This window comes from Cervus elaphus, chromosome 5 (assembly GCF_910594005.1).
Source record: "Cervus elaphus chromosome 5, mCerEla1.1, whole genome shotgun sequence".
Taxonomy (NCBI): domain Eukaryota; kingdom Metazoa; phylum Chordata; class Mammalia; order Artiodactyla; family Cervidae; genus Cervus; species Cervus elaphus.
In genome coordinates this window covers 93,635,604-93,658,148 of record NC_057819.1, presented here as the reverse complement: position 1 = coordinate 93,658,148, position 22,545 = coordinate 93,635,604, and the positions used below count along the sequence as shown (strand labels likewise).

Genomic DNA, 22,545 nt, shown 5'->3' with positions numbered 1-22,545 from the left:
AGAGACACGTGTACCCCAGTGTTCATCGCAGCACTGTTTATAATAGCCAGGACATGGAAGAAACCTAGATGCCCATCAGCAGACGAATGGTTAAGAAAGCTGTGGTACGTATACACAATGGAATGTTACTCAGCCATTAAAAAGAATTCATTTGAATCAGTTCTAATGAGATGGATGAAACTGGAGCCCATTATACAGAGTGAAGTAAGCCAGAAAGATAAAGCCCAATACAGTATACTAACGCTTATATATGGAATTTAAAAAGACGGTAACAATAACCCTATATGCAAAACAGAAAAAGAGACACAGATGTACAAAACAGACTTTTAGACTCTGTGGGAGAAGGCGAGGGTGGGATGTTCTGAGAGAACAGCATTGAAACAAGTATGCTATCAAGGGTGAAGCAGATCACCAGCCCAGGTTGGATGCATGAGACAAGTGCTCAGGGCTGGTGCACTGGGAAGACCCAGAGGGATGGGATGGAGAGGGAGGCGGGAGGGGGATCGGGATGGGGAACACATGTAAATCCATGGCTGATTCATGTCAATGTATGGCAAAAACCACTACAATATTGTAAAGTAATTAGCCTCCAACTAATAAAAATAAATGGAAAAAATAAAAATGAATAAATAAATAAACTTTGCTTTGTATTATAATTGTTGGTGGGACTTGGATCTGTGAGTCACAGATCACATTCCACTCTTAGATCAATAGAACATGCCCAGGTAATTGTTACTGTTATAAATTAATCTAACAGCAAATGTTTATTGAGCATTTAGTATATGCCAAGCACTGTACTTCACATGCATTATTTCATATGATTCTTATAACCCAGCAGAATAGGTATTATTATATCCCTTCCAAATAACTTACTGAAAGCTTTGTAGTTAATACATGAGTTGGAATTTAAATTTAGATCTCCTGACTATGGCTCTGCTGTCTCCCTGAGTATACTTTAAAATGGTGTTGTAAAAAGGGCTGAATGATCTTAAATTGATGTTGTGAATTTCTTAATTTCCAGGCTGTAAGACTAGAAAGTACTTACCAGAATCGAACACGCTATATGGTAGTGGTTTCAACTAATGGTAGACAAGACACTGAAGAAAGCATCGTCTTAGGAATGGATTTCTCCTCTAATGACAGGTATGCTACCTCAAATGGGAGGATGGAATAACCTCTTTTTAAACAACCTACTCTAGTTACCTTTTGAATTATCACAAGAACATCTTATGCAGTTCTACCTCTAAAAAGTTCAGCATGTAAAACTAGAGAACATCAAAAGTATCTTAGCCACACAATCTTTAGAGACAAAATTGTTTAGTGATGTGTTTGGTTATGCGTCCCTAATTTACCACTCTTCCTTACCTTCTTCCTCTCATCTTTAGGTAGTAATGATATAAAGCAAATGGTTTAAAGTTCTGTCTCCAAGGAGGGAAAAAAATGGCTTTTCTTTGCAATCCACTTTATTTTAAGCCATAATGACTCACTTGGTGATTCTGGGGCACACATCCTTTGTGATTTTGTACCAGTAGGTTCTGGGGGCAAAGAGAGCCCACTTTAATTCCAGTCTCTTACATCCATGGCCTTACACCTTGCTTCTGTCAGATGTCACACTTCCTTTTTTCTTCTTCTGAGTTAGAAAGGAGGGGGGAAGGATGATTTCTAAAACTCAAAACAGAACCTTTTATAATATTCACCTTTGACTTTAGCAGCATTTTACATCCTAAGATTAAAGATATCACACAGAACCTGGCTCCTTTGTGCCCCGAAGGCTTGTCGCTTTCTTTTTTTATCTTCCCACTTTTTCTGGAGAAATCTTAGGAAGACTGTGGAATGTGGCTGCTAAGCAGATCTTTGCATTGTAGATAATAAGCCTCAGGAAATCCTGCCAGATGTCTCAAAGCTTGACTTCCTGGTTCAGGACTAGAATGCAATTGTGGAGTAGCTAGGGGTGTGACCCAGGCTGGGAGAATTTAGCTACAGAGAGCAAAGAAGACCGAGAGCTATTCTCATTGTCCTAATGTTGGAAGGAGGGGAAAAAAAAAATCACACTGTCACCAGAAAGATTTTCAAACTAGTGTTTACCTGAGCTTGAACATAGCAGTCAGCCTGAAAATGATTTGTGGGTTCACCAGGATCACAGGGCCAGAGTTGTTACCTTGTATACCACTTACAGCCTTTAATTGTAATGCCCTGCAATTACACAGGATTGAAAACCACATTTAGGAAGCTTTTTCTTCTGCCCGGTTTTAACCTCTCCTGTTAGTAAGCAGCGGATCTTTCCAGAAGTATTCATCCTGTAAGAATACCTATCTTGCCTACATTCATTAGTATTTTAAAACCTCTGACTTGGGTTTTTATCTTTCTAGATCTGTACTGTCTAGTATGTTAGCCACTAATCACATTGTAACTATTTAAATAAAATTAAATAAAACTAAAGTTTCAGTTCCTCTGCCACAACTAGCCACATTTCACGTGCTCTAGCTCTATGTGACTTGTGGCTTGCCTGTTGGACAGAGCACTTCCGTCATCACAGAAAGATCAGGTGGACAATGTGGCTCTCCATCTTGCTTCCTTTGATTTGGTTCTCCCTGACTGCTCCTTTGGAAGTCCCATAAAACAGGAACTGGAGCTGCGTGGACACAGCATTTGAGTCTTGCCCGAGAGAGAGAAGGTGACAACTTCAGATTCTCCTGACCCAAAGTGTGAGAAGTCAGGTGTCTAATGCTCTCTCTCTTTCACCTTGTCCTGAACATCCCCAGAAATCATAAAGAATGCTTATTAATGTGAGTGCCCAGTAATTTATCCGCAGTGAACTGCATCTGTCTTTGGTAATAGTCCTGCCTGATTCATACCTGACCAACAAAAGAAAATTTTCATTTATGGAAGACAAAATGTGATAAGAAAAGCTAGAGAAACTAGTTTTAATTCTGTTTGGTAAATTTGATATTATGAATTATTCCCCTACACCCTCTGTTTGAATGAGCTTAGATAGTAAGAAAAATGCTACCTACTTCAGAATACCATTGCTCAGGTAATCTAGTATCGTTTATGTCTCAGTTGCTGTTTAAGGAACCTGTATCCTTTGTGTCTGTGAATATAAAAAGTTAATGTTTCAGAACAGTATTAAACCAGAGTGGAACCCAGAATGTTTATGACATGCTCATTCCAAGGATTCTCAAAATCTTATTACAGCCAATTTATTTAGCCTCTTTGTAAGATCTTTACATATTGTGTTATAGTTTTTAAGTGATAAATTTTTTAATAAAAAGTATAGCTTTAGTTTCCAAATTGCATTTTATATATATTTCAAGTTATAAAAGAGCTTTATGATGTTTTAATTTTTCTTCATTCCACCAATACCTTGAAATGTCTGGTACATAAAGCCACTCAATGAATATTTTTTAATGAGATGAGTATCTATTAAAAGAAGTAACTGTATTTTAATGGAGGAAATCTCATGTGACTCAAGATAAACTAGATAAAAATACTAGATGTGCCTAATTCAGGCCTCTCTTTCCTGTCATGTGATAAAGCTACTCCTTAAGGTAAAAAAACATTCTGACCTGAATACAAGCAGAAAATGTGATGTTTGGTTCCTGCGTATCATTGTCACTTGTCTAAAGTTTAACTGGTGTCTGGTCACAAGCCCATGGATCACACTCCTTTGAACCTTTGGTACCTTGTTTAGTTACTTAATTTCTTGATTTGCCACTAAGCTATTGACCCTTCATATACTTGTTGCTAGGACCTAGCTAAGCATTTGCTTGGAAAAAAAAAAAAAACTTACTCTAAAAACTCACTCAACCTTGAGAAGCCATTTTCAAAACAGGTTTTCTCTGCACCCATCTTATCTATTCAGCAAAAACAGTGGTGGAGCTGTCTTCCTCCCTCCAGGGCCTGGCACAAGAGCTGTTCGGGAGTTCAAGCTCAAGGTTACGGTGTGCTTAAGCTGTTCAATCTTGATCTGAATCTCCTACTCTGGAATCACTAGTGGCGTTGTGAGTAACACAGGCTAGCAAGTGCGCATTGACGCAGCCCAGCTAGGGGACAGCCTCCCTTAGCCCTGCAGTGACTCCAGCAATGGGAGTCCCATGTTCCCTGCATTGTTTTTAACGCGTTATCATGACGTCCCCCTCCCTGCCCTGCCAAAATCACTCTCCATTTTACTAGAGCACCCACTGCAGATTCATATTGAACATTTGTTTTACATGACAATACAGTCATATGTATTTTTCACTTAATTTTTTTTCACTTTAGTGCTCGTTTCGACAGCATATATACTAAAATTGGAACGATACAGAGAAGATTAGCATGGTCCCTGAGCAAGGATGACACGCAAGTCCATGAAGTGTTCCATATTTTTTTTTAAACATATATATATTTTTTTCACTTTAAATATGTTAGATTTTTATGATAACCCTATGAGGTTTAGGTTTTGTTACCTGCATTTTAAGATGAAGAAACTAAGCCTGAGAGGGGTTAAATAACATGTCAAAAGGAATTGAAATACTGAAGGAGATTAGGTTCAGATCTTTTGACATAGTAAAACTAACTGCTCAATAAATGGTAGTTGTTATGTTTAAGCACTGTTGCACACTTTTTTTTTTTTGGTGTGTTATCTAATTTAATCTTCAAAACAGCCCAATAAAGAAGGTATTTTTTATCCTAGTTTTACAGATAGGAAACTGGAGCACAACACAATTAATTACATGGTTAATGTCAGAATCCAGATTCTAGAGCCCCTCTGACTCCAGAGCCTGTGTTCTTAGCCATCCTTCACTGTTCCACCTCCTACATCCAGTGTTCTTTCTCCTATATCATACTGCTTTTCTAGATATATTGGCAGGGAAAGAGTGTGGGAGCCTTTGGGAGACTAGATGGAAGGGAAAATGGCTTATGGCAGCCTTAAGGCGAAAAAGTCACAGAAGTCTTACTAAGGTAATTATAGTTGTCCAGAGAAGTGATGTGGTAGAGACTCAATTGGGAGTCCATGGTTTCCATCCCAGCCTGTTCCACTAATTTAAAACTAATTTCTTTCCTGGAGTGTGTGTGATTTAAATAATATTCTAACACATGATCCTAGAGCTGCCCCTTTGTTGGTTGTTGAGAGTCCTGTTCACTCTGTACTTCAGCAATGCTGTTTCAGTGCATAGCCGCCAAGCACTGTTTTATTCATTTAAACGGCAGTGTGTCTCTTTTGTCTCTCTAAGCCATCAACAATTACTTTTCCCTTTTAGACTACTGAGTATATTCTGGCATTTAATAAATCTGTGTAAACCTCGTAATTAAAGTTGAGCAAATCACATTCAGAGATCTGCAGTAACCAGCAGTAGTTCTTGGTATTAGAAATAATTCTTAGAGTTGACTTGGGAGCTGTAATCTTGGGCTGAGCCCTGCCTGTAGCACATCAGCCATCACCTGGACTTTTCAGACAGCGGCCATTGGCAAGACAGCAATACAGGAAGCTGAGTCAGTTAGGTTTTCTTTGTTAAATATATAAGTATCTAACTAACAAATATATAGTTAGTTATATAACAGATATATAACAGATACTAATATAAGTAACTAACTGTTTAAACACCTGTTTAAAATAACTTCTGGCATATACATTGGATTCGTTGTAATATGTTAGAAATTTCTCCACCTGTGTCAGAATTTAGAACTTAGGGACTTATCCTTTGTGGTGAAAGAGTTAAAAAAAAGAACTGCTTCCTAGGGTAACAGAAAGTAACTTATGGACTATTTCTTGTCTTGCAGTAGCACTTGTACCATGGGCTTAGTCCTGCCTCTCTGGAGTGACACCCTAATCCATTTGGATGGTGATGGGTAAGAGCTTTCCCTTTTTATTCTACAGAAAGCCAAGGGGTGGTGTTCCATCTTAGTGCCCATTCATTCAGCTGAATGGGAGGCCCATTGTACCCGACTGAACTGTCATATCAGCAGCTCAGCGAGTCCTTTTAAAGTCCTGTTTTGTAAAGTAGAGTAAAAACACAACTTGCCAGAGCCTCTCACTTCTGTTCTTCTGGGCCGACTATGGTAAGAATCCAAACAAAGACGACCTAGTCTGTTGGCTCACTCTTTAGTCTGAGCATGTGGGACTGTTGCAATGCTCTCCCAGAGGATGATATGTTCTGTTTCAAATAACCTCTCGCTGCCTCTGCCAGCTGTCAGCCTACAGTACAACCCATTTCTGTGCCAGTTCTTTCCAGTGACCCCCCCACCCCCACCTCCTGGTGTTTTTAGAATGTGTCCCCAAGAGACCAAGATGTTTGCTCCAGTTTATAATACCAGGGTCAGGTTTACTAAGAACCCGCAAGACTTCCAAGTAGAAATATACAGCAGAACAGTTTGTCCATAGCTACAGCTGGGAAACGGTATGTAATTCCCTCACTCCAACGTGGGAGTCCATTCATGTTGCTTGGTAGATAAAATCAGACAATTTGTGGAAGCTTTTCAGTCAAGTCCTACTCCAGTTTACTTCTACACAAAGTACTTGATACCTTCTGCTGAGCCAGCAGTTGCTAGCCTAGGAAACATCCTTGAAAACTCACAACTGAAATAACCTACTCTCACTTAACGGATTTTTGTTTCATTCTGTTTTCCTTAGTGGGTTCAGCGTCTCAACAGATAACAGAGTTCACATATTCAAACCTGTATCTGTGCAGGCAATGTGGTAAGAGGACTTTTGATTATCTCTACAAAAGTTTTTTTTAATATGTTATTGAAACAGTATTTTGTGAGAAATTGTATTTGAAATGGAACAGTTCTTTATGAAAATGCCTGGTTATCTGTTTGTGTGTATAGGATTTTGTGTAATCTGTTTGTGTGGCCATTACAGTTAAAGATGACCTAGAAGTTCAGTTTTCAAATGACCACAATGTAAGGCCTTCAGCATTGGTGAACAAGTGAAACTCACAAGTATTCTTCATGGATCACATAGCCTGTTGGAACTGAGCTTTATAGGGACACATTGACTCAGTTAGTTGGTAGCCATCTAGAGCCTCATCTAGAACATTCATGACTTTGCATTAATTTCCTCTTTCTTCAGGTAATCAGGGATAGCATTGATAGAGTTACATTATATATCGATGTTTCCATTTAAATTGTTGGCAGCTGTTTGTGACACTATTTATATAATGCACATAAATTCTAGAAAAAACACCGTAGTTGTTAATAACCATCAGCTGATGTACTGACACTTCTGGGGTTACTTACTGTATGTGTCAGGCATTGAGTCTAGTGCTCTGCATAGATTACATCTAATCATCACACCAACTCCCCAAAATAATATTATTAGCTCTTTATGTTGGGTGAGAAACTGAAGTTTGAGAGAGGTCACCTAACTGGCCTACAAGTATCTCTTACATTTAGACAGAATACACTCTTTTTCTCTTGTTCTGGATTATCTAGAAAAATGATCCAATATAAGCAGGGAGTGATGTGACCCTTAAGATTCAGAGTCGTCCCCCGGTCAGGGATTTGAGTTTCAGCCCTCTTTCAGTTGCCTGTTCTGTCATGGAAGTCCCCACGAGGAACAGAATGGGCAGAATGCAAGCCAAAGGAGAAATAAAGGAGCCCGAAAAAGACTCCAGGGAGATCACTTACCCCTGAATAACTGGATTGATAGACTTGAAGTGGGTGCAGTCCTAAAAGAGAGTCCACTGAACCATTAAATCTTATTACCTCATACAGTAATGGAGGTAGGACAGAGTTTCAGGTCATGTGTTTAGACCAATTTTTAGTTTTAGGGCATATTTCAGTGATAAACTTCTCATAGAAAAACGTATAATCTCTTTTGACTAAGATTCAGTTAAAAGCAACTGACCTGCAATTACACACTGCTGTATTCAAAATGGATAACTGAGATCCTTTTGTAGTTCATGAGCATGATGATTGGGTGTTTCACGCTGCTGTGTGATATGTGCCTCCTCACAAACCTTGTTACGACATCGGCACATTACCTGTCTGACGTAAAAAAAAAAAAATGGATAACTGATAAGAACCTATTGTATAGCACATGAAATTCTACTCAAAGTTATGTGCCAGCCTGGATGGGAGAGGGACTTGGGGGAGAATGGATACATGTGTATGTATGGCTGAGGCCCTTCACTGCTCACCTGAAACTACGACAACCTTGTTCATCAGCTGTACCCCAATACAAAATAAAACATTTAAAGTTTGAAGGAAAATGCATGTGACCTGTACCAAATAAAACCCAACAGCCTAAGTCCCATAAATGCAGTGTTCTCAGCTATATTTGGGGCAGGAATACAAAGCAGTCTTATTTCTTTAGGATTCAAGTAATTCAAGCTTTGATGTTTTAAAGTAGACTGACTAGTCCTAGCTCTGTTAGCTTATTGCAGAGTAAACTTTTTTTGGTGTACCACATGGGGAGTAGTGAACTGAAAGTCACAGGAAAACAAAAAACCCTAGTAGATGATGTGTGAATCAAAGCAACGTTTAGACCAGGTGTTTCCTTCACAGGAAGGTGGTTACTATAGCCTCTCTCTCCTGTACACAGCTGAAATACAAGGTGGCTGTGCCTAGAATGTGTTTTAGGGTACTTGCACCAAATACTTATAGCATATGCTTTTGAAGTATGTGTTTCCTGGATGAAGAAAACATGCATTGAATATCCTGTATGTTGCACTAAGCTAGCTTTTACTTTAGAATATGTGTTCATGCTCAGTCGTGTCCACCTCTTTTTGTGGCCCCGTGGGCTGTAGCCTGCCAGGCTCTTCTGTCCATGGGATTTCCCAGGCAAGAATGCTGGAGTGGGTTGCCATTTCCTCCTCCAGGGGATCTTCCCAACCCGCACGTCTCCTACATTGCAGGTGGATTCTTTACCTGCTGAGCCATGGGTGACTAGAGACTTGAATCTGTGTAATGAAACTGAAATTGCTGAGAATCCTGAGAATTTGGCTTAGTTTGAGTAAAAGGAAACATTTTAAAAGATTCTGCAATTTTGTTCTTTCGGGAAAATCTAATTCCCTAGTAGAAATGGACTGGCATGTTTTTCCAATCAAATTGGTCATAATTTTATTTTTTAATGTACATTATATGAGGTTGACAAGTTTTCAAGAAACAGCACTGTCATAGCCTCACTGATGGGAAAATAAACTGGAGTGACCTTTCTGGAGAAGGATTTGCCAGTACGCCTTACCATTTTGTATACCCTTTGACATAGTGATTCTGCTTCCAAGAATTTATCCTGAGGTGATAATAATCAAGGGTGTGTGCAGATTTTTAACTGTAAGAATCTTTATCAGTTGTTCTAATAGTATCAAAAAATGGAAAGCAATTTAAATGTCTAAAAAACTAGGAATCAGTTAAATTCCAGTACATCCATGTTTCTAAATATGCAGCCATTGAAAATTAATCTAGTTGAACATTTATTGACATGGAAAAATGTTGACGACAAAGTGTAAAGTAAAAGAACAAATTAAATGGTATGCGGAATATGATCATGTCTTTATTTTAAATCTCTGCAGAGACAAACAGACTAGAAAGATCTATACTAAAAGCTTAGCAGTGGTTGTTTCTGAGTGGTCAGATTACAGGATATTCCTGCCTTTTACCTGAGATCCCTAAACTTTCTAAAATGAGCATGATCATATTTGTTATGAAAGAAGAAACAGTAAAAAGGCATTTTTAAGCAAAAGATATAAATAGATTGGCCACAGAGTTCTCTCATAATGTCATTTTCCCTTAGGAAAGAGATATTAATTTATAGCTAATAAGTCATTTCATTCAACAAATTTTAACTTTGAACTAGAAGGCATTCTTGTTTTGTTTTTTTTTTTAAAGAAGGCATTCTTTTAGGCTCTTGAGATACATCAGTAAACAAAAACATAGAAAGATGCCTGCTTTGGAGTAACTAACTTCCTAGCATTTCTGGCTCAAGTTTTTCCCAAGTATATAACCAAAACAATATTTTTCAGTTTTGTTTACCTTTCTTGAGTTCCTAGGTTTAGAGTCAGAGATCTAATTAGTCACAGAATAACCAGAGCTGTTCTTAGAAAGTAGCTCAAGGGTATGAATAAATGGCTTAAAGTGACTAAGGGGGACTAAGGCAGCAAGAATGACAAATGTCATTAGAGCAGTACATCCTGGACATAAAAGGACTTGTCCTCAAGGCTTAGGGACATCTGTCTATGTGATCTTTGTGGAACCTCAAAGAATCATAGGGAATATATGCTCTACGTGACCCTGTGCCAAGAGAAACAAGTCTTTGTGTGGTAAATGAAGCAGCTCTTTCGTTCTCTGGTGATACAGGCCATATCGTGGTTCCATCTGTAGCTGTATATAACCATAACTGGATCTAACTGGGTCTCCCTGGGGGCTCAGCAGTAAAGAACCCACCTGCCAAGGCAGGAGACACAGGAGATGTGGGTTCAGTCCCTAGGTTGGAAAGATCCCCTGGCGAAGGAAATGGCAACCCACTCCAGTATTCTTGCTTGGAAAATCCCATGAACAGAGTAGCCTGGTGGGCTTCAGTCCATGGGGGTCACAAAAGAGTTGGACATGACTTACCAACTAAACAACAGCAACAAATGTCTAACTAAATATACTGTGAGTTCATGGTGAGCTCCGCAGGTACTTGGACCTATTTTCCATTGGTAGGTTGTCAGTTCTGGTACTCCCCCCCAACCCCCCACCTTTATAATGCATCATATTTTTCAGCAAGAAATGTCTAGTTGATTGCTATGAATAGAGAATATGGTATTATTATAATCAGGATCAGAGAATCTTGATTTCCAAGCAGTAGATTCTCCAGAGGCCCATTTCTGTAAGATTTTTAAATTGGAAGAGTTTGGGGTATACATGGGTTACTGGCCTTTAGGTGTCCCACAGGTCTCCAGTCTCACTTCCCAGCCTGTCTTTCAGGTCTGCGCTGCAGAGCTTACACAAGGCTTGTGAGGTGGCCAGGATGCATAACTACTACCCCGGCAGCCTGTTTCTCACCTGGGTGAGTTACTATGAGAGCCATATCAACTCAGACCAGTCCTCAGTCAACGAATGGAACGCTATGCAAGATGTGCAGTCCCACCGACCTGACTCTCCTGCTCTCTTCACAGACATGTAAGTCACCTTGCTGGGGATCCCAGACGTCCCCTCTGTCAGGTTCTCAGGGGTCTGGAAGCAGCATGTTCCTCCCTAGTCTCTCCTCTCAGGGAATTAACCTTACAGTGATGCTAGTCCTTGTTGACCCTACACATCTGCCCTTTTCTTTCTGTTCTTTCTGTTGTATGCGAAGACCTGAAGAGTCTCACACCGGGGCACAGCGGAGTCTCCACAGTTAAGGACTGCAGTACCATAAAATCCCATTAATTCCGATTCCACTAATCGGAAATTGACTTTAAAGGAGTTCGGCTGAGCTCTTGTCTTTGCATTATCTGTAAAAGAAGCATTTGCTAAGCAAGTTAATGACATTGAAAAGCTTTAGCGCGGATGTTTCTAAACACTTCAGAAAACAAGATGTTTCCAGTCAATGTTAAAGAATACTGACATTATTATGCGGAATTTTTAACTAATTTCTGTTAAGATTTTTTAAAATACATTTTATAATTCATGTCTTACTCAGCCCGCATTTGACTTATCAGGTCTGTAGATATTTTATTAAATCTCCCTGCTGTGCTGTGAATTGGATAAAGACCTAAGTTGAAGCTGATGTTTATTTCCTTTTAGTTAGGTCTGTGTGTTGAAACTTATGTGACTATTTTGGAAATTTTTTCATACCTAGTTCTGGCTTTCGAAATTAATCAGGATGTTTATTTTGCTCTGAATTGATCTTTCTTCACCTACAAGGTATTTTCTACATCTGGGAAAGAAGAGTAGCAACTTACTAAAAGGATCTTACACCCCTTTGCAGTCAGATTCCTGAAGTGACACCTAAACAGTTCATGATTTTTTAAAGGCTTAATTTAGATAAGAAATGCTTTTTTACTAGAAAAAAGTGAAGTTTCCAAGAATCATGTGCAGGGAATAGTCATTTAAAAAGTGGAAACTTTTCTGTGTAGGGTATGATTGGTACGAGGGTCAGTTAGTACTAGTAGCTCTAGTCCCTTCAAGATTCCACAGTGACTAAAAAGACAAGCATAATATGGCCTTCAGAATTGGGGGTAGTGTTTTCTTGTTGTTTTGGTTTTGGTTTTTTATTTTGCTTTGTTGTTGTTTTGAACACGGCACACAGCATGTGGGATCTTAGTTCCCTGGGGTAGAAGCTCAGAGTCTTAACCACTGATTGCCAGCAAAGTCCACAGGAGCAGTGTTAACTGATTTACTCTTTACGACTGGTTGATGGGTGTCAGAGGAACAGACGTCTCATCTGGTTCATAAACAGACGTTTTGAATCAGAGAGAGAAAACCTTTCTTTTCATTTTTTCTGATTTCATTAGAGAAAATTTGAAAATTACAGCCCCAAAAAAGCAAGAAAATGAAATTGCCCATAATCTCACTCTATCCCTGAGCAAAAATAAATAAATAAATACGTAAAATATAGTCCCTGGCACATGGTGAAGGCTCATTAAATGTTAATTCTTAGTATGTACAATATAACCGCAGTTTTAAGATACATTTAGTAAATAAGTGTCTGTCTATAGTAAAAGAGACTGAGAGCTGCAGGTCAGAGTACTAATAATGATAGAAGGATTTTCAGTGATTTTTATCTTCTTTCTGTATGTATGTATTTTCCAAATTTTTCTTTAGTGAAATCGAGGGAGAAAGTATGTTTGTGATGTATGCCTTTTCCATTCCCTCTTCTTTCCTAAGTTGACTAGAAGAGCCTTAAAAAGAAGCTGAGGATACAGAGAATGTATGCCAAAATGAACTTAAGTGCTCCACTGTGAATAAAGTTTATATTATGAAATCCAAGGAAGGTTGAAAAGGGAACATAGGTATATGGTGCCTCCGGTGTAGGTCAAATGTTATACTAGGCACTTCATAGTATCTCATTTAATTCTCATAAAAACCTCATGAGACAGAGAGTATTACTGTTCTTATTTTATAGAAAAGGAAACCAGGCTCAGTGAAAGAAAGAAATTTGTTCAAGGCCATATAAATAGTAAGTAGCAGGGCTGGAGTTAAAACCCAGATGTGGACTTCCCCTGGTGGTCTTGTGGTTAAGAATCTGCCTGCCGGGGCGGTGGGGAGAGGGGTTAAAAAAAAAAAAAAGAGAGAATCTGCCTGCCAATGCAGGGAACACAGATTTAATCCCACATACCATGCAGCAGCTAAACCCACGCGCCACAACTACAGAGCCTGTGCTCTGCAACAAGAGAAGCCACTGCAATGAGACGCCCTCGCACCACAACTAGAAAGTAGCCCTCGCTTGCCACAACTGGAAAAAGCCCACGCGCAGCAAAATAACTAAACCCAAAATTTAAGAACACAAAACAAGCAAAAAAAAATTAAAAGAAAAAAAAAAAAAAACCACCCAGGTGTATTTGCTCCCAAACACTCTGCCCCAATAAGTGTGAAGGATTGGGAGAAAGGCTGCTAAACTAGGGCATCGAACCCATTGCACTCAGGTGCTGAAATTTTTTTTTTAAACCAATGTTTATTTTTAATAGATGACTGAAATGTGTAACTTTCTGCCGTTAGCTCTGTCTAGGAAAAGTGGTGGGGAGCGTGGTTAAGCATTTTATTCCTGGTCAAGACTGGGGTGCTTGAGCTGATTGACAGGGGAATGGCATAGGTGTTAGCTATACTATGCAGGGTTCATGAGAAACTTATGAGTCCAAGTGGTGGGGAACCCCAAGGTTGTGGGCTCAGAGCATCCATCTTTGGAGATTATACTGAAGCTATTTTTGCAGCCAGTGATAAGGGCGTAGGCAGCAAAGGCAGGCAGGATGCCTGAAGGCTTAGTCCATTTCCATCTCCAAATAAGGAAGTACAGAACAGATACCTTCTTGAGTAGGTAGGAGGGAAGGCGGAGACAGAAAGAGCGCTGTGTGAGCCCCACTCAGATGCTGCATCTTAGGGAATAATGCTTTTAGAGAGAAGCATCCAGTTATGTTGAACCAGTATCTTTCTAGTAATTGGAGAATCAGCCTCCTAGTTTGATTTCATAATAAAGTGCCAAGGGAAATTTTTATTTTTAAAAAAGAGTCGGAAGACTAATGGAAGCAGCATGATCCTGCAGGTAGAGTGTTAAGCTGGGCAAAGAGTTCTGGTTCTCTTGCCATTGTAAGTGACAGTTAGCATATCATTTAACCTCTCAGCTGTTTATTTCCTTTATCTGTAAATGGGAATAATAATTTCACAGAAATACTGCAAGAGCTTTTACAAAAAAAGGAAAATATTTTGGATAGGGTACTCTAGGTAGTTAATCCTTGAAATGCATTTTGGAAGAGAATTTGCTTCATTGAAGAAGGCAGAAATCACTCTTCTCTCTTTCCCATTCATAGCAACAATTGATCAACACTGGGTGGCATTTTTAAGCAACAGAAGACGCAGTTCCATAGTAGGTCATACCCAGCTTGGTTTTCTAGCTCAACAAGCGGTGCTGAGGGTTACTTGATGGAAATGGTCCTCCATTAAAGGACTACACTCAGTGTAGCCTGTTTGTCTTTACTCCTTCTTGGATCTTTATACATGAATGTATTTATGGGCTTTTAGACATCTACAGTCTCTTCAAGTAATAATTTCTCCCTGTTACATTCTATACATTCTGAAAAGAAACTTTTTAAAATATCAATTTCCTTTTTCCCTGTCTCCAGAATATAAACTTAAGAGTAACAAAAGGAAAGGCCTGACAATTTGGAAACATAATCAAATGACACATTCATTAACTTGGTCAGTATCCTACCTAAGAAAAATCACCATTTCTCTCTTCTCAGACCAACTGAACGTGAGCGGACAGAGAGGCTAATTAAAACCAGATTAAGGGAGATTATGATGCAGAAGGATTTGGAGAATATCACATCGAAAGAGGTAAGAGACCTTGAGTCCTCATTGTTCAAGGCTGGAGGTAGATTAATAATAGGAGAGGGGCTGGGAATGGTGAGCAATTGAAAGTCCAGAGGGACCATTCAGAGGTTAGTACAATTATGTCATCTCTGTTTCAGATACGAACTGAACTGGAAATGCAAATGGTGTGCAACTTGCGAGAATTCAAGGAATTTATAGATAATGAAATGATAGTGATCCTTGGTCAGATGGATAGCCCTACACAGATATTTGAGCATGTGTTCTTGGTAAGTTTTAGGACCAATTTAAAGGGGTGTGCCGAAGCTCGTCTCTACCAACCCATGGGGGGCAATCATCAAATTTTATTATACTTAAATAAATTGTAGCTTATGTTAAAAACAAAGGTAATAAATACCCAAACCTCATCACTTCCTAATTATTTGACTACATTTTACTGTTATCTGTGTTCTAAAGGTTATTTACGCCTGTTGTGTGGTGGAAAGGTTATATAATGGTATGCTTCTGCTCATTTCTTCCCAGTTACTCAATGACAACAGTTGACTATGGTGGGGAAATTTACACCAAGGAAGTTGGCAGATGCTACAGATCAAGCCTTTTCTCCCCATGGGTGGTTAAAGATCTCATGCTGTTGGAAGTAATAGTCACAAAGCAGACTAGTCCAGTGTATACAAATAGAATGATCCTTGGACGTCACTCTTCCACATCTGCCAAATGGGTCTAAGGTCTGATACATCTGAACAGAGCAGAAAACTACCTCTAACAGACTATTGGACTTTCAAAATATTTGAAACCTTGCAGCTATATTTTTAACCCCTCAGTTACTTTTTGATCACCAAATCTTCAGTGACTTAAAATTGTTCTTGATGGTGCTGGACATTCAGTGACTCGTAATTAGCCCAAGGAGAGCTCTCTGACAGATGGATTAGGAAAGATTCTAAAATCCCAAGACCGATTTATCTCCCAAATGTTAATGAGTTCTTGTTTTCATCTGTACATGGTAGTGGGACCAAGGATACACAAGGATAATTAAAGTCAGTGGAGGACACCAAAACCTCACTTTTATTTCCAGTTCTCACATCCTTTGACTAAAAATGCTAACAAGGAACTAAATCAATTGGTTTGAATATCACTTCCTTTCTCTGATAAGGACATTTGTGAGCTGTGAAATGATTAGAAGCTGGAAAACAGGGAAGAGGAATAAATGCACAGGAACTGACTAAACTGGATCATCTCACCCTGAATATGAGTTTATTTCACCCAGCAGTTAGACTTTATGCCATTGAAGGCTTGTGCCCTGAATTAACTTGTTGACACTTTGGAGTGTGTGTGCTTGTCGAGTGATTCATGGGGTGTATAGCTATGAAATTACTCATGAAAAGCTGTGAGCTGGGAGGGGAACTTCTTTTCCATTACTTTAACTTGACCAATGTGTGTTGCCATTTCTGGATGTAGATCATACTGCAAAACTGTCATTGACCTTTCCATTTGTGTAGCGCCTGGCTTTGCTGACTTTTGTGTGTAATTCTATGAGGGTTTAAGTATTCCCTGTTCTTGTATCCTTGGAAAGAATTTTTTGTGTTGTCCATAGAAAACTTATGAGTCATTCATTCAAATGGACCCTGCCCCCAACTGTCTCCATGTAACATGACTAATTTTTATGACAGGCAAGTGCCTGTAGCCAAAAATAACTCATTAGAAAGTGACCAAAGCTATAAACTTGGAGTTGCTTTTCCACTGAGCTTGAATCTTAATACGTAAAAGGACGTGGACATGATAAATGTCAAATTCAGTCACTATCTAACTGTTTAATTTCAGACATACTTCCCTGTGTTTCAGATGCCACCCTCTCAAGAACTACCTTCTCCTTACCTCTTCCTCAAATGTTACTATTTTAGGACATATAAATACATGTTAGTAGTATTTTAAACAGAAAGAACAATCCAATTCTCCCCAAATTAGTCCCTAATCAGCAAGGCCTTTGAGTATTTGTTTCATTAGATTCATCCTATTATTTCATGATTATTGACATAGTCTTCTGTCTTGGGTTTTTCTCTTACTACAAAAATAATTTGGTTTCATTGCAAAAAATTTAGACAACTTCTCGAAGACAATAAACGACATTTAATCCACACCAAAAGAGATAAACACCATTAACCATCCTTATGTAATACTGCCTTCTAGCTCTTGTTTTACTTTTTTAATATGTATCTATGTGCATATTTTTGAAAAAGGAAAGTGTATTCAGCTTCAGATATTATTCTGTTTTCTAGAAATGGACATGCTCTTTGCCTTGTGAATATTTTTCTTTTGGGGGGGCAACTTTTGAACTGAAGAATTCTGAAATTTAACTCTTAAGCAGCAAAATAAGTCCACGAACAGGCTGTCTAAACATCTTATTGTACATCTTCCTTCATGGCTTCCTCCCTTTGTTTGCATCGCCACATCCTGTGTCCAGACCCGTATCTCTCCTCCAGTGAGTCTGTGCTCCGCTGGCTTTCCCAGCAGTTGACTTGGAAAAAGAGGTCTTATCCAAGCTGCAAGTGGTGGTGTTAATTTTCTGCAAAGTCATTTCGTCTTGTTCATAGTTGCCATGCCTGGAGTGCAAGCAGATCGTGTGAAGGGAGGCAGCAGGCATTCTCCCCTGCCTTAGGAAGAATGCTCGGTCTGTAGTGCACTGCACAGAGATGTTTATTCGGAAATGTGTCCAGCTGATGTGGAGAAGAAAAGTATAGAGCGTAACTTAAAGAAAAACCTGCTGCGAGAAGACAGGGTTGATTGGTTGGAAGCCAAGGTATTTCCAGAAAAAATTTTTCCCCACCCCTAAGAGTGTACTACTCCTCTGAGTTGGAAGCCTTTGCCCAACCAAATCTCAGTATCAACAGCTCTCCTGGAGGCTGTCCGATTTGGCTGAGAAAATGCTAGATGTGAACAGAGATCCTTTGCAGAAAGGCCAACAACTTTCTTAGTTAAACAAGGGAAACACAGAACTATTGGACAGGCAACCAGTAGTTTTCTTCGTGAATAAAAAAGTAGTCAGAAGTTTACCACTGATGGTTATCTTTTTCAAGATTTGACATTACAACTCCTTTTAAAATGAGAGTTTCCATTTCAAAGAAACATTAAGGTAAGTCTCTTGTTCAGGACTTTTGCCCTCAGCTGGAGACGTGTACCATCAACTTTTTAGAAGAAATTGTAGAGCTTGTACCACAGTAAAGGGGCTCACAGTGTTGACGCTGTAGCTATGGTATGATAAAGATTTGGGCAGGCATACCAGTCCTTGAAGATTCTATGTCGAGCTGTCGGGTCTTAGCAGAACCCCCAATATAGTCCTCCTCATTTGCCATAAATGTGCTGTCCTCTTACATTTTGCTTGGAACACTTGGTCCCCAACAAGGCTGTTTCCTAAGGATAACATTTGAAAAAATAAGTCAGTCACTTAAGTCTTTGGGCCAGAGTACAATGTGGGTGAACCAAAATGAAAGATGGAAGTGAACTTAGTTTAAGATGTATTGCAGTTTTAAGATTTCATTTTATGCTTCTGTACAATTAAAATATGCTTAGCATAATTACATAGAACTTAGTGAAAACCCACATGGAAGTATGTTGTTGTAAGCCTGAGAAACATGGAGGAAAACAAAAAAGATTGAGTTTGTGGAGGACCCCAGGAGGCTAATATGCATGGCATTGGTATTAAAGACAGGAAAGTAATGACACCATGTTGATTCCAGTTCTTCCAAGCTGAAGCAGCCCAAAGCAGAGCCCAAGTCACTCACTGTGAGCCTCACTGAGTCAGTATTTGATGAATTTAATTTCTTTTGTTTCTGGGTATGTGTCATTTCAGATTGTCAGATTGAAGTTTCTCTGGACTGGTAGATATAAACCGTGGACTCTTCCCATCACGTCAGGGTTATTTCCATCTAGCTGAACAGAATTCTGTAGGGGATTTAGATTTCTAAATTAAGAAGTGAGGTGGTCACATTTCCCTGGCTCCAGTTTAGACACCCAACCCTTATTGCTTGGCTTCTGTCTCCTTGAAAGTCCTGTTTTTATTCTTCTTGCCTGTTTCTTTGGTGTGGGAGTGTTTTCCAAGGTTGAGCACAGAGTCTTAAGAATCTCTTATACATGTTTATTTTAAAAGCAAGTCAAGTGAGCACTGGTCTCTACAAGAGATAAGTTGTCCATCACTTACTGACCTTTTCCTACAGCATCCTTGAGGTCTCCTAGTTCAGTGGCCAGGTTACAGATCACTTGTAATGCAAAGGTAGTGCTAGAGTGACACTTGACAATTTTCAGAGTGCTTCATTTACTTATCTCATTTGACCATTTATTCAACAGGCATTTGATGATCCTCTTTATTGTGCTAGGCATGAAGCTAGATATTTGTGCAATCTGATCTAAGTAAGGAGGGAGTGATGACCATATCAAGAAAAATACTTTAGAAAGCCAGTGGAGTGAGATTACCAAAGTGACCTGGTTTAGACGATTAGAAGAGGTCATTAGCAAGAGTGATGAGGGCAAGAAGCCGTGGTGTTCTGGGTTGACATACATGGGAAATGAGGAATTATAGAAAGTGAGTATTCTATTTCTTGGGAATCTTGGCCATGAAGGGAAGAAAAGAAGGACAATGTCTAGAGGATTTAGGATGCAGAGAGGGTTTTCCATTTTAAAATGAGAGAAATGTGATGGGAGGAGAGAAAGGTGGGGTGCTGGCATATAAACTGTGTGTTAGTCACTCAGTCGAGTCCGACTCTTTGAGACCCCATGGACTGTAGCCCACCAGGCTTCTATCTCCAGGGAAGAATACTAGAGTGGATTGCCATTCCTTTCTCCAGGGGAACTTCCCAGGGATCGAACCCTAGACTCCTGCATCGTAGGCAGATTCTTCACCATTTGAGCCACAGGGAAGTCTGTGTAAACGGTAGAAACATTACAGTTCTGGAGGCTGTAGTCTGAGATCAGTGTGGCAGCGTGGTCAGGATTGCTCTTTGTGTTCTCACATGGAAAAAGCAGTGGGAGAAACTTTGTAGTTTGAGGGGAAGGTATCCATCTATTAGATTCCTAGGGCTAGAGTGGGGGGAGTGTTTTATTTTACAGATAAGGAAAGTGAAGACAGGTTAAGTAAGCAGTTTGCCCAAGGCCCCCCAGTCAGAGGGGGAGTCAGGACTTGAACTTGAGTCTTCTAATGCGAAATTCCACTTAATGCATTATTCTGAAATAGATGAATTCTTATTTTTAAAAACTTTGCCTTTTCAAAAGTCATGAACAGGTAGCTCAAAGGTAGAAAATGGACCTAAAACATTGAATAGTTGCTCACTTTTACGCTTAAGAGAAATGCAAGTGAAAATTACACTGAGATAAAGTTTCACACCTATCAGTTTGGAGAATATTCAAAATCTTAACCACACATTTTGTTGGCAAGACTATGGGGAAAGTGACACTGTGATGCAGAGTGGGTTTGAGGATACCTTGTAAAGTAAAGAAAGCAAAGAACAAAAAAAGTAGATGTAGTACAGTACTTGTGTGTAAGTCAGAAGCAATAATATATATTTGCTTATATTTTTTCAAAATACAACATAGGTAGAATAAGCCACAAACTAATAAAAATGGTTTCCCATGGGGATTGAAGAGACAGGAGTGGGAGTGAGACTTCCAAGTTTACTTTTTAAAAAACTTTTGACTCTCAACCTTTTAAAAGTCTTCTATATTAAAAAAAAAAAAAGATGGAAAACATGGAAGAAAAAACACACCCTAAAATTGAATATAAGCAGGAGCAAATGAACCCACATGTATATCAAATTGATAACCTCACAGGAAAAAATTAATTCAGATAACTTAAGCATAAAACATACTCTGATTATACTCCTTAGTGTGATATAAGAAAAAAAAGAAATGCAAAGAAAATTTGAACTTAATATTTTTGTTATTGGTTTTGGTATTGGTGTGACAATGTTAAAGCTGCCTTGTAAGTAGAGCAAATGTGATCGTGAGCAGAAATTATTTGAATTCTATATGGGTTGGTTTTCGTATCTCTGAAAAATGAAGGTAACTTTCTTACTCTCATCATTTGTGAGAACTGAATATGATAGCATTTAAAGTCTCTGGCATACATAGAGAGGAAACGTGGTAGCCATTATTGGCCTTCTTTTTAGAAACTGTGCTTCTTCCCTCATAGAACTACTTTTCAAGTATTATATTTGGTCCATTTGCTAATTCTCTCTCCCTAACCTGTCTTTTTGGTTCTGCAGGGCTCGGAATGGAATGCCTCCAACTTAGAGGATTTACAGAACCGAGGGTAAGGACACAGAGCAATTGCTGACACCCCCAGGTGGCAAATATCACTGTTTTATCTTTGCATTTTCCTGACCAAGAGGTGTCAGTGCGGAAGTTTAAGCTTGAGAGTTGCTTCCAGTTGGTTCTTACTGGGCGAAATCTAATAAAAATTAAAACAGCTATCCTCCCTCTGTTTCATCCCCTCCTCCCAAGAAAGAGCAGCTGTTGCAGTGGAAAGTCTTTCAAAGACCAATGTGTAAGCCTTTCATGCTGTGTAAAAATCAAACCCAGTTATTGGGTTTTTTTTTTTATTCAGAGTAGTATAAGGTTTGCAGCAAAGTTGAAGGGAAGGTACAGAGATATCCCGAATATTCCTGCCCCCACACATGTGTAGCCTCCCCCCATTTTCAACATCCCCACCAGAGAGGTACATTTTTTACATCCCATGAACCTATATTGACCCCTCCTAGTCATCTAAAGCCCATAGATTATGTAAAAGTTCACTCTTGGTGTTGTAGCTTCTGTGACTTTGGACAAATATATAATGATCATGTGTCCATCACGATGACATCATACAGAGTATCTTCACTGCGTGAAAAATCCTCTGTGCTCTGTCCACTTATTCCCCACCCCCACCCCAGGCAACCATTGATCTTTTTACTGTCTCTCTGAATTGTGGTTCCTGTTTTTATGTAAGAGTACACAGAACTGCGTGTGTTGGGTTTACAGCTCTCTAATCAACATTTATTGGGCAATTTCTGTAGGCCAAGCACAGCTAGATGCTCGGAATCCAAAGAACAATAAGTCTCAGTCCCTATCCTTTTATATAAGGTGCATGAAGACTAGGTAGGTTATAAATATAAAATGAACAATGTAAAATTGAACAAGAAGACTGACTTGTGTTAAGAAATGTGTTCCTAAGCGGTATGGTTTTCTTTGATTGTAGCAGCTGAGACCACAGTGAACCTTCAACAAGCAAAAATCCACCATTCTTCCTTTTCACTTCTTAGCTAATGCCTAAATCTTCCATCAGACTCAGCTTTAGGTCAGATGATTACATTAAGAGAAGAGAAAATCATGTCTGGACATTGGCCATGCTAACTCTTAATTTGGACAGAGATAAGACCTACTGAAACTCAGAGATAGTGATGACTCCCTGGCTGATTGCTGACTGCCTGTTTTCTCAGCTACAAGTCAGCCTTCTGGCTATCTTGAATGTGATTAAATGCATACTTCTATTTCTCCCTCAGAAGAAAGAAAGACAAGCGATTATACAAAGAGTTTTGGGGGAGGGGGGAAATCTGGTTACTTAATTTTAAGGTATGAAAATAAAGAGAACTT

The 22,545-nt window shown here is 39.1% G+C and overlaps 1 protein-coding gene and 2 non-coding genes across 8 annotated transcripts in view; all 3 read left to right on the top strand.

Annotated features, from left to right (window-relative positions):
• The window catches only part of SSH2 (slingshot protein phosphatase 2), a 229,106-nt gene that overhangs the window by 180,806 nt on the left and 25,755 nt on the right, over positions 1 to 22,545 (top strand). For 5 of the 6 annotated variants that reach the window (XM_043903264.1, XM_043903260.1, XM_043903263.1 and 2 more), the window contains 7 exons: positions 1,022 to 1,143; positions 5,761 to 5,829; positions 6,611 to 6,676; positions 10,891 to 11,085; positions 14,844 to 14,937; positions 15,072 to 15,200; positions 21,180 to 21,226. In XM_043903264.1, coding sequence (XP_043759199.1) covers positions 1,022 to 1,143; positions 5,761 to 5,829; positions 6,611 to 6,676; positions 10,891 to 11,085; positions 14,844 to 14,937; positions 15,072 to 15,200; positions 21,180 to 21,226 — 722 coding nt within the window. The remainder of the gene's footprint in view (positions 1 to 1,021; positions 1,144 to 5,760; positions 5,830 to 6,610; positions 6,677 to 10,890; positions 11,086 to 14,843; positions 14,938 to 15,071; positions 15,201 to 21,179; positions 21,227 to 22,545) is intronic. The other variant, XM_043903261.1, reaches the window with a different exon arrangement.
• LOC122695783 lies at positions 4,260 to 4,366 on the top strand. The gene has a single exon (XR_006341537.1). It is a non-coding gene; the product is annotated as a U6 spliceosomal RNA (small nuclear RNA).
• On the top strand, positions 7,869 to 7,974 carry LOC122695944. Its single transcript, XR_006341670.1, has one exon. It is a non-coding gene; the product is annotated as a small nucleolar RNA U13 (small nucleolar RNA).